Here is a 20,383-nt window from a genome sequence, read left to right on the forward strand (position 1 = left end):
TGATCACCTAATTATATATCTGAATCTTTGTTCTTTTTATGTAAACAATATAAACTTTTTTTCGAAGCTGTTTATCACTATGAAGTTTTTGTTCTCTTATCGGAATAATATTTATAAATTCCTAAATTTTTATTTAGAAAATATTTATAGATTTTACACTTAACGAATTTAAAATTTTGGTAAACAACATCATTTATTAGAGATATTTGCTGAATTCTTAAATTTTAGTAAAAAAATATTTATAGATTTTACTCTTAAGAAATTTACAGACAGCTTTTTATTAATTAAAGCAATAATGTTTAATGGCAATAATTCAAGACAGATGGTGATTAAAATTGCAAATATGTTGTAGTGCACGTTAAAAAACATAATGTATTTAATACTTCCCAATTTATGTCGTGTTTGGCAAGTATTTTATATTAAGCTCTTAAAATGACAAATCAAAAAACTACCAAAATTGACAATAAAAAGTTTTTCATTAAGCGATTTCATTTTTAAAATTTACTTGATAATGCTACTTTTTTGCAATCTTGACCAATAATTGTTAAATTTTAAAAATAAGCAATACATGCCTAATAAAGTAAGCAATATAAATTTTTAACCCTCTCCTCCCAAAAAAAAAATGTATATGGTTTGGAAATAATATATATATATATATATATATATATATATATAAAAAAATGCAATAAGAGCAAAATAAACTATAAAAAAACCTTTTGAAATGTTTGTTTATATAATTGTAATAAACAGATTAAATTGATATAATTTTTAAAAATCATGCAAATTAGTCTGTGTTGTGATTGTTGAAGAAGATTGATTTTTAAACTTAAAAATGTTATTTTGATAACAAATCTCAAATGTTAAAATAAAAACTTGCATACTTGCATTAAAAAAGATAAAAGCTTTTTTTAGAAAAATTTAAATAAGCACTTTTAAATTTTTCTAAGAAATAAATTGTTTTAATTGTATTCTAATGCTCATTTTTGCACATGATATGATATTGAGTTAGATATTATTGAAAAGTATGCTGTTGCAAGGCTTTATCATGTTGCTGACATCAATAGAGCAAGGTATTTCAAAAGTATGATCCAGTAGCTTAAAAACATTTTTCTTAAAAAACTAGAATATAAATTTACAAATAACTTTTAAAAAGTTGAACTTTATAACAATCACAAAATATTTAAAAGTCCTTTAAAGGGCGCAATTTAGTTTTTTATTTTCCCCAGGAAGAGGGAAGATAAAAAACTCAATTATCTCTATATTTAAAGTCATTTTTTTTTAAATTCTGCATATAACATTTTGTTTGATTTTGCGTTAAAAAATTTTAACCAATAAAATTATGGTTGCTGTAGTTAACATAATTATAACTAACTTTTATGACAAGTTTAAAAAACTAATTAATAGTATGAAAACTTGGTAAAATAATTTTTTTCCATGAATTTCTAGAAATAAACAATAGAAAAAGCAAAAATTAAGGTATTAGTGAATTTCTTTGAAATAAGACTGGATTTGATTAGGGATTGTCCATAAATTATGCAATGTTAAGTTTCACTAATAAACTAAACAAAAGAGATCAAAAGTTTTTCCTCGCAGAGCCTTATGTTAAATAAAAAACCAAAGAGAGCATCAAGTTTAATGAATTTTATTACATAATTATCTTTTGAAGAAATAAAATATGATAATGTTGGAGTATGATTAAAGGTTTTTGTCAGACATATTACTTAAATACATATAAAAATAATACAAAAGAAAAACTATTTTATCAATTCTTTATATTTATGAAGACAACAACTGATGTAATATCTGTTGTAAATATAACTTAAACTCTTTGAAATTATATTATAACTGTTAAAAAATATACCATCTATAATTTTAAAACTATATTTACAAATAACAAGAAATTTTAGGAGTGAGTGATAATCATAACTTTACTCTTTATGAGTAAAATCTTTTAATAATGTAAAACAAAAAGTATAAACTAATTATTCATATACTTTAGAAATAAAAATTATAACTTTTATGTCAAATTAAAAGTGACTTAAACAACTCTGATTCTAACCAGTATACAAATAATGATATTGTTATAAGCTGGTTAAAATTGTAATGTTTTAGGTCAAATTTTGAATAAAAGTTGATTTACACCACTTAGATTCTTGCCATCTAGAATCAATTGGTTTAAATAAACTTTTACTCAAAATTTAATTTAGCTATATCACAAATTGGTTTGTAAAGTTGGATAAACTTTAAAATTAATTGTACTTAAAAAAATATATACAATTTCAACACAAAAAAAGCACTTTTAAGTCTAGTGCTTTTTTTATCTTAATTTTGTAAATAAAGATTAGGTAGAAGAATTTTACAACTTTAAACACGTATAATTGTATAAGCTACTGATATATATTAGATTTCCATAAAAGGTGATATAAAAAGTTAATGTTCTACATGAAGTTGAATAAACTTGTGATTGTTAGTTGTATCAGACTTTTCTGCATTTTCCAGCATAATAAGGTTTATCAGCAACAGAAGTTCATTAAAAAACACATTCTTTTGTTCTTCTTAGAAAATAAGAAAATAGAAAAAATAAAAATAAAATTAAAAATAATAATACCAATGATAATAATTATAATAGACATAACAATAACAAAAAAGGTTAAAAATAAGAAAAAATTTAACATTATAGGAAGTAATATTGTTAAAATTTAAAACTGACAAAAAACAACAAAAATAAAATAGACATACATACACACATGCATATACATACATACATACATACATACATACATACATACATACATACATACATACATACATACATACATACATACATACATACATACATACATACATACATACATACATATGCATACAGAAATATACATACACATCTACACGCACTCACATACAAATGTGTTCATTAGGGTGTTTCATTTCCGACAAATTTTCGAAAATGATTACGTTACATGCATAACAGGGTAAATAATGTGCCAAAAAAAAGTCTGAAAAATTTTCAAAATTTTCAAATGTCATCTAGAGGTCGCCATCTTGAAAAAACAGCGTTTTTTACACTTTTTTCAACTGTAAACTTGAAAAACTTAAAAAATAATTAAATTTATGTTACGTTACTGGGTGTATATATTAAAGGTTATTATATGAACGTTTGGTGAAATTTTCAGAAAAATTGGTAAATGTCTAGAGGTCGCCGAATTATAAAGTTTTATTTTTTCAACATATTTTTTTGCTGAATAATTGCTTAAATGCTTTCACCTTAAATAAAATGCATAATTTATGTTTTGAGCATAATTGACCACTAAAAGTTGTTGCGTGATTAAATAGTTTGCAAAATAAACATCTGGACGTATGTATATAAATTTCATAAATTTATTTTAAAAAATTCGTTCTTATTTCAATTAGTAAAATTGAAATATTAAAACAATTTTAAAACTAGTTGGAAAAGCGAATATTTTATTGTAACGATGAACCTAACGATGAAGAAAAAATAATCAAGATTGGTTAATTGGTTACTCTGAATCCAATAAATTATCAAGTTTCAGTCGTCTACCAACAAAAAAACATGTTTTGGGTAGATACTCTCATTTACATTTTTATTCAAAAGGCGACACTTCTGCAAGAGATATTTTTAAACTTGTTCTTGGTGAGCTTAAGGAAGTTTGGGAAAAAGCTGGAGTACCAGTTCGTTCAGATAACTCTTGTCTTTCATTGCTTACCAAATTGTTTGTGGAAATGGTGAAAATAAAAAAAATTGATCACGCAAGTCGAGATGTTAAAGCTGGAAAAGAAAAAATTGTCACATTTTGTAATGAACTTGAGAAACTTTGCGACATTTCAGCAGTAAATGCACATGAACAGTTATTAGTATCACGTAGACCAAAATGGAAAGAAGATTGGGCATTTTATGAAGATCAAAAGAGTAGCAGAAAGTATCATATGACAGGTAGCATCGATCTAAGTGTTTCAAATTTTTTAGAACATCGAGAAGATAGACTAAGCATAGATTTTCGGAGAAGTTCAACCGAAGATCAAAAATCGAGTGCCTTTGATCTCAGTGAAATAGTTGAAAGTGCTGACGAAGTAGATCAAAAAGATACAGAGTTTACTCCTTTACCACTAAAGAAAAGAAAGGTGCCTTTAACAAATTCACTAGAGATATCATCAAACAAGCTCTCAGAAGTAACGACATCTGTGGCTGATTGATGTTGTTTATCAGTTCGCCAACAACTTCTATTTCAATCCACTATCATCTGCAAAAGCGGAGGCAAACTTAATGAAATTTCTATGTCAGTATCAACTGTGCATCGTCAAAGACAAAATACGCGAAAGAATATTGTTCTGTCAATTAAAGCTGACTGGGAGATAAACAAACCTAAAAAGGCCATTTTGCACTGGGATTCGAAGCTTTTTCATTTAGACATAGCTCATAATGAAGAACGTGTAGCAGTTCTTATTAGCGGATCTCTTAACGGGTACTTATTTATTTATTTATATAAATCCTATGTATATTTTTTATTTTTGTATTCAAAGAAACTAACTTAAGTTTTATTTGCAGGCCGAAACTTATTGGTGTACCTTTGATTAAAGATTCGACAGGTAAAACTCAATGTGACGAGGTCGTGAAACTTGCGCAAGATTGGAACATTTTGGAAAACATTGTTGGTATATGCTTTGATACAACAGCAAGCAACACAGGTAATAAAAAAGGAGCAGCAACTTTAATTGAAATTGAGTTAAAGAGACCTCTTCTATGGCTCGCATGTCGCCATCCTCATAATGAGCTACACATTAAGCATGCATTTACCGCATTAAGAGGAGGTAGCAAAAGTCCAGATGAACCTATTTTTCAACGTTTCCGAGCCGAATTTTCTAGAATTGATATTGATTACTCAAACCTGAATTTTTTTAAATGGCCTACTGATATTAAATCAGAAATATTTAATCAAGCAAGTTTAGTTCTGAAATGGGCTTACCAATGCCTCGAAGAGAAAATATTTCCGCAAGAAGATTATCTTGAGTTATTTGAATTAACTATTATCTACCTTGGGGGGAAACTATCAATGGAAAGAATATTTAAAATTCACAAACCAGGTGCAATTCACAATGCCAGATTTATGTCACATTCCATATATATTTTAAAAATGGAACTCTTATCTAATAAATTTATTATGTCCAATAATGAGCAAATTATGATCCACCGCATGGCTAAGTTTATTAGTCTTTTTTATTCGATGCAATTTCTCCGCTCGAGGATTTCCGTGTTTGCTCCAGCTGATGACTTCAAATTTTTTTTTGCAATGAACTGGTATCAAGAAGAAGATTCAGATATCGCAACCGCTGTGATTTCGTCGATTAACCGTCACCTTTGGTATTTAACAGAAGAGCTTGTTATTCTATCTTTATTTAATGAAAAATTGTCAGAATTTACCAGAACAATAATGGCAAAGAAACTTTTTTCTACCCCAAGACCAAAAACATTTTTAATTGGGAAACCAAAATTTCCGACATTAAGTTCTTCAACCGTTATATATTTTTTAATTGGACCACGGTCGTGGCTTCTTTTTGATTTATTAGGACTAATAAACAACCAGGAATGGCTCCAGATGAATCCACAAGAGTGGAAATTCTTTCAAGATTATCGAACTGCAGACGATTTTGTTAAACAATTAGAGGTAACAAATGATTGCGCCGAAAGAGGAATAAAACTTATTGGTGATTTCCGCGAGTGTGCACAAAATGAAGAACAACGACAATTTATTTTGCAAGTTGTCGAACAACACAGAAAGCAAAATCCATCCGATTCGAAATCAAAACTAATTAATACTTTATAGTATTTTGTATGTTACTAATATCTTCTTTATTAATTATTATTCTTAGAAAAGCTGAAGCCTAAAAATAGCCCAGTTAAATTTTTTTTAAGATTTAAAAAAATAACAAGTTTTTTAGCTTTATATTTTAATACGGCGACCATTAGACATTTACCAATTTTTCTGAAAATTTCACCAAATGTTCATATAATAACCTTTAATATATACACCCAGTAACGTAACATAAATTTAATTATTTTTTAAGTTTTTCAAGTTTAAAGTTGAAAAAAGTGTAAAAAACGCTGTTTTTTCAAGATGGCGACCTCTAGATGAAATTTGAAAATTTTGAAAATTTTTCAGACTTTTTTTTAGCACATTATTTACCCCGTTATGCATGTAACGTAATCATTTTCGAAAATTTGTCGGAAATGAAACACCCTAGTGTTCATTCACATATAAATATACAGTTTTTAAAATATATACAACTTTAAAAATGTCCAACCAACATTAAACAAATTAAATATATATATATATATATATATATATATATATATATATATATATATATATATATATATATATATATATATATATATATATATATATATATTATATATATATATATATATATATATATATATATATATATATATACACACAAAAATATATATATATATATATATACATTAATATATATTATGTATCTTAAGCACCTAACTATTAACAATGTCAAAAAAAACATATAATAATAATAAATTTCTGCTGTACACATCCAACGTAATGTGGTGAGTCTAACACTTGTAGATGTTAAATCTTGGACAGCCTTTGCAAAAGTTTTTTTTTTTTCATTAATTATATTTTTTGTTTGTTTTTGAAACAATCAAACTTGTTCTTGAAGATATTCACTTTGTCAGAATTGATTATCTCTTCTGTTAAATTATTCCATTTGTTAACTATTCTGTTTGTGAAGAAGTTAAATCTTATGGTAGAATGAGTTATTTTAGTATTTTCTGTGTATGACCTCTTGCTATTGCATATTTAATTATCAATGATTCCATTGAACTTTATCCATATTTTTACTTATTTTATAATATTGATTCATATCACCTCTTTTATAATATTGATTCATATCACCTCTTGCTCTTCTTGTTTTTAAAGTAGCCACATCAAACCTTTCCAGTCTATCTTCATGATATCTAACATAATAAGAATTAGCTTTTTTTTTTTAATTCTGGTTTACTCCCAACAAAGCTGCAAGCGACCAATATTAAGTTGGGAGTTACTAGAAAAAAAAGAATAGAGTTATAGAGCAAGGAAATCGTTGACAGAAGACTTAAAAAATTGAATATTGTATGAGTTAGGGGTCCATGAAGATGGGAGAGAGAAAAAAACTAGACAAATAAAATTTTTAGAACATGTTGGGACAGATACAATAAAAGAATGAAACTCTGCTGAATGACCAGTCAAACGAGAATGAGTTTTAGTTGATGGAACCAGAGATGATAGCTCCTTTGAGCTGCGACCATGATAATACTTGTAGAAAAGAGAAAGAGATGCAACTTTATGATGATGGGAAAGAGGCTCAAGCTTAGTAGATAGAGCAGGTCCAACTACGTTGATCTTTCATCTGTATCATAACTGTCCTTTTTTCAAGATGATTTTTTTCAGAATTAGGCAATGCAAATAAGTTTTAAGTAATTTTTGAATTAAAGAGCTGTAGGTATTACTTGTTTTGCAAGTTTTTATTACTATTTTTAATGTTAATTCACATCCCCAAGGCCAAGAAGGCCACAGTTGAGGAGGCTACTATAATTTTAGTTACAACTTCTCTACTCTATAACTCCGAAACATAAACCTTGATAAACAAGGCTGCTATGCAGAGAAACAAGTTGATTGCAGTACTACTAGGGACATGATGGAGGATCAAACTCAGATTCTCTTGCTTATGAGGCAAGTGCTCTACCACTACACCACTACTGCAATAAACCAGTAAAAAAAGGTTCTCTTGGCATTCCTGGGTAAATCACAATGTCATAAAAAAATCAAATTTTTGTTTCTAGAAGAAACTCAATTTGCAAGTTAATAACTGATGTTGCTGATTAACGTCAGATTAAGTAGGGTTCGCCTTGTTTTTTTATTTTAGCTTATAACATTTAATCAACAGAATATCTCTATGATTTCATTTAAAAAAGTTATTTTTTTATTGTAAACTTTGTGATTTTTATACTAAGAGCCATAGCAGGGTTTCTTTATATTAAGACTATGTTATTTATTATTATTATTTCATTTATTTAACACCCAATGTAATTTACAAGGTAAAAAAGAAAAATAAGAAAGTTATTTCTCGTGATTTTCACTTAAGAATTTTTTCTTCCAGAATTTGTTTAAAAATTCCTCTTTGCTCTTTCGCATTCCAGCACTCTATTGCATGTTTCAAAGTTTGTTCAACTTCGGAGGGAATTTCATTTTTAGAAAGTGCTATTTTTATCTTCTTTTTATTTTGAATTAAGTTTTGAAAATTTAGCATCCGAAAACGGCATAGGTCCTGAATATCGCCAACAAACGAATGTTTAAATAAGGGGTGTTTCAGTTGTGAAAAGATAATGTCTGAAGTTGTTTTATTATTAAGAAGACGAAGAAACAAGTTTAATTTATTTTGTTGAATACTTTTTGAAATTTCCTGGATTTTAAATAACGAATTTGTATAGTTCTTACTGTGTTTTGAAACATTTAGAAGCGATTTTAGTGCACTCCTTCCAATTACATCTAGCTTTTTCATCAAATCAGAATTATTTTCACATATCTCCATACCATAAGTTAAGGTAGGGACTGCCAATAATTTATATATATAAGAAATAGAACTTGGGTGGGCAAACCGGATTCCAGATTGAATAAGAGTTTGAACAACAGCTCTAAAGTTTGAAATTTTTTCATCAACATTTGTATTATTGAGTGAAGCAAAAGTTGAATGTTTAGTATCCCATGTGAATTCCAGATGTCTAAGTTTATTCTGAAGATTTATTTTATTACTAGATATCGTTATCGTATTGGTTTGTATTTGTGCTTTACCTGAAATCAAGAATTCAGTTTTTTCGGCATTTATTTTAATACAATTTAAATTACTGTAACTTTTGCATGTTTTTATCAGCTTTTTGAGACCAGAGAGGGTAGAGCTTAAAAGTATGATATCATCCGCATATGCCACCACACCAGTGAAGTTACCATATATCGATGTGCCAACAATACCTTGATTTGTAATAGTTTCAAGAAGACTTTCAGTGTAAATATTATATAGGTGAGGTGAAAGAATCGATCCTTGTCTTACTCCTTGCTTTAGAAGAAAGGAGTTTGATTTACAACCTTGATATGAGACTGTTGCACTACTATTGTTATATAACGAAGAGATAGTGTTAACTATACAGAGTGGTAATTTTTTATCGAAATATAATTTATCAAATAGAATATTCCAGTTGCAGCTATCAAAAGCTTTTTCTACATCTAAAGAGCATAGGTATACAGATGAATTGTTGCTATTGTAATGTTTAATTGTTTCGCTAATTAGAAATTCAGCATGTAGCGTTGAACAGTTAGCATTGAATCCAAATTGTAGGGGGTGAGTATCTCTAATATCCGGACATATAATAAGGATTAGGTATTCTAGAACCTTTGTAAAAATTGGTATAATGCTAATACCGCGATAATTGTTCGGGCTATCTAAAGATTTTTTATACGATTTAACAAGGGGTACAATAATAGACGTCAACATTGATAATGGTGTCCATCCATAATTAATGGAATAATTAAAAAATTTGATGAGCCATTTTGTTAAAGTATCACAATTTGCGTATTTCAAATGTTCTGCTGAGATACCGAAAGAGTCAGGAGATTTTTTAAATTTTAGGTTCGAAATTGCCCTAATTATATTTATGTTATTTCTCTATGTTATTTCTAATATTTTTTAGATGAAAATCATGTATTTATAAAACATGATTTTTATTGTGAAATTTTTTAATAAAGGTTGACATACTTTTGAAAAAATATTTTTTAGATAACATTAAATTATCAAGAGTCATTGGGTACCCTAAAAATTAATTTTTACTAAAATATTTTTTAAATTCAGAGTTATTTTACTAAGTAGAATAAACCGAAGGGTATAACAGGAGGGATTTTCAAAAAACATACATTTCTCTTATTGAAAGCCAGTTATTAATAATTCCTGTAAACCAAGCAGTTGTGAGCATAAAATCATCATCTTTTTTTTCATTTAATAATAATCCACAGTAATAACTCCACAGTTTACACATTAGCTTACACCACAGTTTATACCACAGCTCACACCATGATTTATTACACATGTTGTTTTGATACTCATTTTGTTGAAATATTTTTCATCAAGATTTAAGTTTAAGTTTATAAGCAAACTTTGAATCCATACCTTCTTGAAAGTCTACAAGTTTATTAAGGTGTTTTGAATCTATAATTTTTGATGCAAGTTTATATTTTTCTTGAATTTTAGCTGTAAAATGTTTGCATCACAATTACTTTTACTTAATCTTTAGAAAAATTTGGCATCCTAAATTTTGAACATTTAATCAAGAGCGATCACATGTATGTTTGCACTCTGAGTTTATAGGTTCTCTAATTTGAACCATATCAACCCAAAAGTATGATATGAAATCAAAAATGAAAGCAAACTAAATTAAAAAATGTTATAAATGTTTACTATGGTAACTCAACTTGAATCTCATTTTTTAGCGGGAGAAAAAAAAAAATAGTTGTAAAAAGGCAAAATACACTTAAAATTTAAATAGAGTATTTAGAATTAAACTGTAAAAATTTTTTTATAATAAATTATTAACTCCTAATATATGAATACAAATAATACATACTAGAGAATGAGTTTTAAAGTTTGTAAAGTAAATGCTTATGTAGACATTAGATCATAGAGACTGTATATCACTTTACTGTGATATACAGTACTATATTACGATATACATTACTTTAATGCTGCTCTATGGCAAATTAAAAAAAAACAAAGAAGATTTTATTAAAAGAAATTTTTATTTAGAGAAACTTTAGCCTAAAGAATTTTTTTTTAATGTTTATCTAAATAATCTAAAAACTTATCCTTTAGATGTGTCTATCAAAGTTGAAGAAATTGAATTACAACCTCGCCCTGAAGATTTATTTTTACCCAACATAATTTGTTCCAGCACATCTCCAGCAACATCACCATCAGAAAAAATAATTCATAACACTGAAAAAAATGATTTTACAAGACCAGGTTTAATAGTAACAACTCCAAAAGGTTTTACACCAAATCTTAAATCACCTACAACAAATTTAGGAGCACAAATACAAAATCCTAAGCCACTAATCGATGGTTTTACAGATAATGATGAAGCGCAAAAAATTTTCATAAAGGAGGAAAAACCTCCTCTGTCTTCCCAAATACCGCCTAAAAACACTACAGACAACTTGGTGGCTTTTAAGTCATCATTGAACACAAATACAAAGTATTTAACTGTAGCTGCAAAGATTGATCTTGATAAGACTAATTTTAATCCTGTTGTATCTCTATCTAGCATAAATGATCAGTTACCTGCAAAAGACAAATCTGCAGTTAAAAAAGAAGGAAAGCCTCCTAAATTGACTCTTTCAACCCTTCAAAAGTCATCACCTTCAAGTGTTATAAAGTCATCTCCCTCAAGTCTTCTTAAATCATTTCCTTCAAGTCTGCCAAATTCTCCTTCATGTATTTTCAGTTCTGTTGCTACAAATTCGCCCAAGTCTCCATCAAGTCTTTTAATGTCTCCTTCAAACTTTACAAAGTCTCTTTCAAGTGTTCCAAAGTCACCTTCAAGCATACCAAAATTATTACCTTCAAGCTTTTCCAAACCTTCACCATCAAACCTTCCCAAGTCAATAAATAAAAAATCTAATAAAAATCTCAGTAAAAATAAAGTTGTTAAGAAATCTGTAGTTAAGGAAAAAAAAAATGTTTCTAATGAAGTTACTATAAAACATGTAAAAAAAGATACTGAACCTTATAAAATGACAGATAATCAGTCAAGAAAAATGATTTTAACACCGCAACAAGAACTTGTTTCTCCAACAACCCCATCGAAAGCTGAAGATGAAGTTGTAAGTCCAGTTACACCGCTAAAAAAAATGTTTCAAGAAGATGTGGTACCGAAATGTACTTCTCATAACGAAAACCAAGTTCAATCAGTAGTAGCTGATCTTGTTGTTTCTCCTATAATGTCTCCACAAAAAACTTTTGTTTCATCAAGTGATACATTACTTCCTTATTTAGGAACTGAGTCTCCTTTAAAGCAGATAACTAATACAACAGAAGTTACACATTATGTGTCTTCTGATATCCCAACAGATATGCCTGTATTGACCTATGAGAAACATATTGACGATGTTTTGAATTTAACTGAAGGAAGTACTGAAAATGAAGTCGATATACTTTCATTATCAAAAGACGAGCTTTCTCCTGATGAGTTACAACCTATGACACATTCAAGTGTTGTTTTTACATGTGGGGATGAAAAAAAAAAGAAGAAGAAAAAGAAGAAATCTTTAAAGGTTAGAATGGTTTTTTTAATCCCTATATATTTATTACTAAAGTAAATATTGTCTTATTAAAAAAAAAAAAAACTTTTTTGTTTATTATTATTTTAGTTCACCTTCCCTCTAGAGACTATGATTGAGACAACACTCTCTCAACCTACTAAACTCTAAACAAGGAGTTTAGAGGGTTAAAAACACAAACCTTTAATTAGGAGTTTAGGGTTAAGAAGTACACACCTTTAACAAGGCCGCTGTGCAGAGAAACAGGTTGAGCTGTGGTACTTCCAAAGGCATAGAGTGAATTTAAATCTTAACTTCTGGGTTGTGAACCAAGCATTTTACCGCTAGTCTACCAAGCATTTTACCACTAGCATTTTAAGTATAACATAACAAGTATAAGGAAGTATAACATTAGAAGTAATGTCCATGGTTTTCACCCTCTTCTGCAGCTGCTATATCTAATCATAATCATTTTTATCATCTTTTTCAAAAAAAACTCTTGAGAACAAATGACTATTATTGCAAGAAATCAATGTAAAAAGGTGTTGTCAGATGTTAAGCTCCATTATTCTCAGTTCACTAAATCTGGTATCTTATCTCAGAAGTTAGGCTCTAGAGACTTTTGGAAAATCTTCAACAGGGTCATTAACAAAGGTAAGTCTAACATTCCGTTCCTCATTCAAGGAACTGATTTTATTACCTCTCCCGAGGACAAGGCAGAACTATTTGCAAAGGACTTTTCTTCTAATTTGACTCTCGAATCTTATGACCATTCTCTTCCTTCTATTCCAATTAAACAGGTTAACCCATTGTTAGACATTCAAATCACTCCAGCTTCTGTTGCTAAATTCATATCTCAATTAAACTCTTCTACGGCTTGTGGTCCAGACAACGTTCCTAAGTCCTGTTTTCCTGCCTGCTGGAAAATGGCATTTGTTGTTCCAATTTTCAAAAACTTTAGAGAACATTCTGACCCCTTCAATTATCGTCCAATCAGTCTTCTTTCTGTTATTAGCAAGGTCTTTGAGTCGTTGATAAACAAATTTTTAATATTCATTTTTAAGTCAAATAACTTATTGTCAGATGATCAATATGGTTTCTGATTCTCTTGCACTACGTCTGACTTGCTAACTGCTGGGACTGAAAGATTTTATCGTGCATTAAATGGAGGTGAAGAGGTTAAGGCTGTTGCTCTTGACATATCTAAAGCTTTTGACAAAGTTTGGGATGCTAGGCATCTTCTCTATTAGCTCGTTTCATATGGTGGGAAAATTTTTAAGATTATCAAATCGTTTTTTTCTTACTGCTTTATTAAAGTCATCCTCGAAGGCCTACACTTTTCTTTATTTCCAGTAACTTCTGGGTTACCTCAAGGTTCTATCCTTGGTCCTGTTTTGTTTCCTATCTACATTAATGATCTTCCTGACAACCTTATATTGAAAGTAGCTTTTTTTGCTGATGACTCAACTTTATACTCCTGTCTTAGCAAAAACTCTTCTCTTTTTAATTGCTTAGAACAGGTAGCTGTGGTATGTGGTGTAGTGGTAGAGCGGTAGCTTTATAAGCGAGAGGTTCCGAGTTCGATTCCCACCACGTCCCTGGTAGTACCGCGCTCAACTTGTTTCTCCGTGCAGCGGCCTTGTTCGTCAAGGTTCGTGTTTAGGAGTTATAGAGTTGAGAGAGGGTTATAACCACAATTAAGTAGCCTCCTCATCTGTAGTGGCCTTCTCGGCCTTGGGGAGGTGAATTAAAAAAAAAAATTAAAAAAAAAAAAGCTGATCTTGAATCTGATCTCAATTCTGTAACAGATGTGGGCTCACAGTGGCTTGTAAATTTTAACTCCAACAAAACTCAGTTATTTACTGCAAACAACTATTGCAATATTGTCGACCTTCTTTCGACTATATTAATGAATGGCGCCCCCTCTCTTCTTTATGTCTTTTTGTATTATTGTTCACTACTAACCTTTCATGGAAAGCATATATATAATCGATTGCTAAATTAGCATCTGCTAAGGTTGCTTCTTTTCATCCTGCTTGCCATTTTATCTCTCCTGATACCATTCTCTACCTCTATAAATCTCTAATTTGTCCCTGTATGAAATACTATTGTCATATTTGGGCTGGTTATTCTAATGATAATCTTTCTCTTCTAGACAAGGTCCAAAAATGTAAACGTAGTTGTACCCGCTCTATTTGCTAAGCTTGAACCTATTTCCCATCATTCATTGTAAAAAAAAATCTCTTTCTGTTTTCTACAAATACTATTATGGGTCGCTGGTCAAAGAAGCTATCATCTCTAGTTTCATCAATAAAAATCATTCTTGCTTGACTCATCATTCAGTCTCATTCTTTTACTGTATTTGTCCCTGCATACTCCAAAAAATTAAATTCCTCTAGTTTTTCCCCCCGCACTTCAACCCTTTGGAAATCTCTCCCATCTTCATGTTTTCCTGACTCATACAACCTTCAACTTTTTAGTTCTTCTGTCAACCGATTCCTTGCTCTATTACTCTATTTTTCAGCTTTGTTAGGAGTGAATCAGAATTTAAAAAAAAAAAAATGAGTTTAATCCTCACCAGGCTCCTTAGATCTAAAGATCTTGGTGTTGATGGCTATAAACCTTTCATTTTGTAAACAGTCATGCTTGACTTTGATATATACTTATGTATAGATTCATTTATGTATAGATTCATTTAGATTTGATATATACTTATGTATAGATTCACTTATTTGTAGTATATATATATATACATATATACACACACACACACACACACACACACACACACACACACACACACACACACACACACACACACACACACACACACACACACAAACACACACACACACACAATACAGGCTTGACTAGGAAGGATTGCAATTTCAGGTCTTTAAATGACCACACAAATAATATTTTGTTTTAACAATTTGACCACTGTTTTTAACAAATATGCTAAAAAAACTATTATATTAATATAAAAGAAATATCCTATTTCAAAGTATGAACATAGAGTTAATTAGAATTTCTGAATGGTTTAAATTAAATAAGCTTTCTCCTAATATTGAAAACACAAAATGGTCTCGTTTTCATCCATACTACAAAAAACATCTTCTACCAAGTGAATTGCCTGCTTATTTTAAAGATGGCATCCGAGTTAAAAGAGTAACGGCTACAAATTTTTTAGGGGTTTTTATTGATGAAAATCTGACATGGAAAAAACACATTGAAAACTTAACCTCTAAAATTTCCAAAAGTATAGGAATACTATTCAAAATTAGAAACATGCTAAATAAACATTCTTTAATCCAGCTTTACCACTCTTTTATTCATTAAACTATGCTAATGCGGCTTGGGGTAGTGTTAGCAAAACTAAATTAGAACCACTTTATCGATAACAAAAAACTTGTTGCATGACATTAATTTTAAACATCGTTTTTATCATGCTAAGCCTCTTTTAAATGAAATAAATATTCTTTATATATATCAACTTAATATTTTTAATGTATTGTGTTTTATGTTTAAATGTAAAACTTGTGCATCTCAAATTTCTCTTCACAATTTATATTCTCTAAAAGTTAAAAATAAATACAATTGCGTAATGAAAATTTTATTCTTCAACCAGTTTTCAAAACTAATTTTGGTAAATTTTGTATTTCATTTAGAGGAGCATTTTTATGTAACAAAGTAGTATTTTTACTTTTAGTATAAAACTTTTTGATTTCTCTCAAGAATGGCACTTTTTCTTATTTAAAGAGATCCCAAAGGGCCTAGACAAGTTGTGTTCATTTTAAAGAGAATGATAAAAAAAAAATGTTTAGGCAGAATTTTTTTAAGTAAAACAAAATAATAAATGTATACCAAGAAAAACAGACTTTGTTGTTTTACTCTAAGCTTGCCATCTCCATGTTAGCTGATCTCCTAAAGTCTTTAAAATATATGCCGCAATCTACAGACTTTATGATTTATTCAAGCACGTTTAATTCCAAAGAGTTGTAGTAAATGACGTCATTGAAGAATTTTTTTTTCTTTTGAATCAATATTGTTTATTTTTTAAAATAAGTGTTTATTATCAATTGTATGACTTACATATAAATTTTATAAGAAGCTAAACAAAAGAATAATTTTTTATAGAGTACGCAAGAACAAATAAAAATAAGATTTTTATGTTAAGATATAATAAATATTCAAAAAAGACATTGATCACCTTATTGTATATTCTCGATCTTTTTTCTTTTTATGTAAACAATGTAAACTTTTTTTCTAAGCCGTTTATCACTATGACGTTTTTGTTCTCCTATCGTAATGACGTTTTACAAATTCTTAAATTTTTAATTAATAAAGCTTTTTGGTAATTGACATCATTTATTAGAGATATTTGCTAAATTCATAAATTTTTAGTTAGAAAATATTTATAGATTTTACATTTAACAAATTTACAGACACCGTTTATTAGAGATATTTGCTGAATTCTTAATTTTTCAGTTAGAAAATATTTATAGATTTTACACTTAACAAATTTACAGACAGCTTTTTATTAATTAAAGCAATAATTAATGTTTTATGACAATAATTAAAGACAGATGGCGATTAAAATTGTAAATATGTTGCAGGGCGCGTTAAAAACATATTATATTTAATACTTCCCAATCTATGTCGTATTAACCTTAAAGTATTTTACATTAAAACTGGTCTCTTAAAATTACAAATCAAAAAACTACCAAAATTGACAATAAAAAGTTTTTCATTAAACAATTTCAACTTTAAAATTGACTCAATAATGCAACACTTTTTTGCAATCTTGACCTATAATTGTTCAATTTTAAAATAAAATAAAATAAGCAATACATGTTTTGTAGAATAAATTTCATTAAATATATTCTCGCATGACTAAATAAGAATTTCGAGAATACTTGTACCCGATGAAAAGTTTAGCAAATAAATGCTGTTAATTAAACTTTCATAAGGTTAACTCTTTCACTATCAGCCGTTTTAACAAAAATCTTTACCCTGCGATCGCACATTTTTTTGAATTAGGAATATCATTGACTAATTAAAATTTAAATTTGAATAGTAAATCTCTTTAAAAGCATATTAAATAAAAAGCTAAACAAATAAACTTTTTAATTAAATAAGTTTTTAACATGCATCAATGAACAATAAAAAATGCAAAGTGCTTAAAACCATTGTTTTATAAATAGTAATTAAAACATCAAGTCCAAAACAAAACAAATTCAATGTATAAAAAGAATGTTTTTGAAACAAAAAAAAGACATTTTTAATTACTTAAAACTTATACACTTCTACTAGTTAAATTTTACAGTGTTAACGCTGCTTTATTTTAGAATTAAATTTTTTTTTTCATCAAGGATTACTCAAGATTTTTTAACTTTGTCAAGTGATAACTTTTTATAATAACACAATATGGCTCTTATTTGTTCTTGATTATGTAAAGGACTTATTAAACCTTAAGAACAAACAAATTATGTGTCTAGAGTAAAAATTTATGTACAAAACAAGATAAATAGTGAAGCATACTTGAAAGCTGCTACCAGCGGCTTGCAGTCAAAATTTGAAAAAATCAAAAGCCGATGTCAGCAACTTGCGGTAGTGTTAAATAATGCAATATAATTTTTTAACAGAATCAATTTTCAATTCATATATATTCTGAAATATTTGTTACATTCACGGAAGTTTACAAATAGTACATGTACTAATCTTAAGTAAAAACCTTGTAAATAAATGCTACTAAATATATTGTTAATCCTAATAGTAATAATAATCATCCACAACTGTAACAAAACAAACATTAAAAGTTAAAGGAGTAAAATACTAATAATAACAATACAATCATAAGAGTATAATGATAATAATAAAAATAAAATGACAACAATAATAATAATTACAATAATCATAAAAAGAATAATAGTAATTTAGTATCAGTCACTCACATACACCTTTTATTAATGTGATTTATATTATTATCATATTTTATTGTGATTTATATTATACTGTGATTTATAAACTCAAATAGATAATCAAATATATTAATAACGTTGGTTATATAAAATCCTTACACAACAGTAATTATGAAAATATCAGAATATAAAATCATGTTCATACACACATTATGTTACACACACACACACACACACACACACACACACACACACACACACACACACACACACACACACACACACACACACACACACACACACACACACACATATATATATATATACATATATATATATATATATATATATATATATATATATATATATATATATATATATATATATATATATATATATATATATATATATATGTATATATATATATATATATATATATATATATATATATATATATATATATATATATATATATATATATTTATATATATATATTTATTGATAAATGTTGTATATTGCTGGAAATACAACTCTTGTCTGTTTAAGAGTGATCAATATCTTTTTGAAAAAAATAGATCAAATAATATTAAAATACTGATGATTGCCGAATGGCATGAAGCTTCAAGTTACATTATAAAGTTGTATTTTCTCATTTAAAATATTTTAATATATATAAATATATATATATATATATATATATATATATATATATATACTACTGATATATATATATATATATATACTGATATATATATATATATATACTACTGATATATATATATACTACTGATATATATATATACTACTGATATATATATATACTACTGATATATATATATATATATACTGATATATATATATATATATATATATATATATATATATATATATATATATATATATATATATACTGATATATATATATATATATATATATACTACTGATATATATATATATATATATATATATATATATATATATATATTCTACTGGTAACATGTAACCCAGTACAATCTGCTTCATGTCCTGCTGCCTTGTAGGATACGCCTTTTTAGGCAAAGGCTAGGAGATGCCAACTCCGATTTAAAACACCCCCTGCCTTGGGGCTCTTGGTTGAGTGAAGGCTAGAGATGGTGTCTCGATAAAAATACTCATCTTGGGCAGATGTTAAATGCACCCAGCTACTGTCTTGTAGAAGGCCTCCTAGGCAAAGACTTAAGGGGTAAACAGATTCTATCTGTTGACCAGCCTCGCACCCCTTCTTCATCTATTAGGCTGGCGCAGATGTATTTTTAATACATTGTTTCCAGTTTAGGATGTTGAATGCTGGATCTTCTTGACTCAATGCATGGGTTTGCTTGTGTCACTGTTTTTATGACTAGGCAACTCATTCTATTATCTCCTTATGAGGGTACAGCTCTAAAACTCAGTTTTATGGTTCTGAGGCCGGCTGGTAGTCAGGTTTCCCGAACTCTGTGGTAGCTCTCAGAGAGGCTGATTCCATCAACAGCTGAAAAATATCAAAGTATTAACAGTGCCATGTTGCGCATGGATGGTGTCCCTGTTTGTACTTTTGGTGTGCATTGCGGAGGCCACATTTGGAGCCCTTTGTTACGGCTTAGGGTTTATTAGTAGTAATGAGGCAATTGCTTGGGCTATTAAACGGTGTTCTGAGTACTATCTATGCTTTGAGTCAAGTTCTTCAATCTAATTTAAAAATGAATAAAGTACCAAAAACTATAAAACACAAAAAACCATCATCATCACCAAGTTCTCTAAACCTATCATTCACTAATATTCGTGGTCTTCGAAGTAACTTTTCTTCTGTTGAGTCTTATCTCTTGCAAAGTTCACCAGACCTACTTGCTCTTTGTGAGACTAATTTGAGTTCGGCTGTCTCATCTTGTGATCTTAGTGTTGATGGTTATCTTCCTCTGATTCGTAAAGACTCCAATAGCCACATGCTTGGCCTGGGCATTTACATTCGTAAGAATTCACCTGTTTGTCGTGAAACTAGGTTTGAATCCACAGACTATTCTTTCATGTGCTTTCGTTTAGCACCACTT

At 28.5% G+C, this 20,383-nt stretch overlaps 1 protein-coding gene across 3 annotated transcripts in view; it reads left to right on the forward strand.

Moving 5' to 3' along the window:
- The window catches only part of LOC100199050 (transcription initiation factor TFIID subunit 3), a 103,666-nt gene that overhangs the window by 36,923 nt on the left and 46,360 nt on the right, over nucleotides 1–20,383 (forward strand). For 2 of the 3 annotated variants that reach the window (XM_065811286.1, XM_065811288.1), the window contains exon 3: nucleotides 10,951–12,410. In XM_065811286.1, the coding sequence (XP_065667358.1) occupies nucleotides 10,951–12,410 (1,460 nt within the window). The remainder of the gene's footprint in view (nucleotides 1–10,950; nucleotides 12,411–20,383) is intronic. The other variant, XM_065811287.1, reaches the window with a different exon arrangement.

This window comes from Hydra vulgaris, chromosome 12 (assembly GCF_038396675.1).
Source record: "Hydra vulgaris chromosome 12, alternate assembly HydraT2T_AEP".
Taxonomy (NCBI): Eukaryota; Metazoa; Cnidaria; class Hydrozoa; order Anthoathecata; family Hydridae; genus Hydra; species Hydra vulgaris.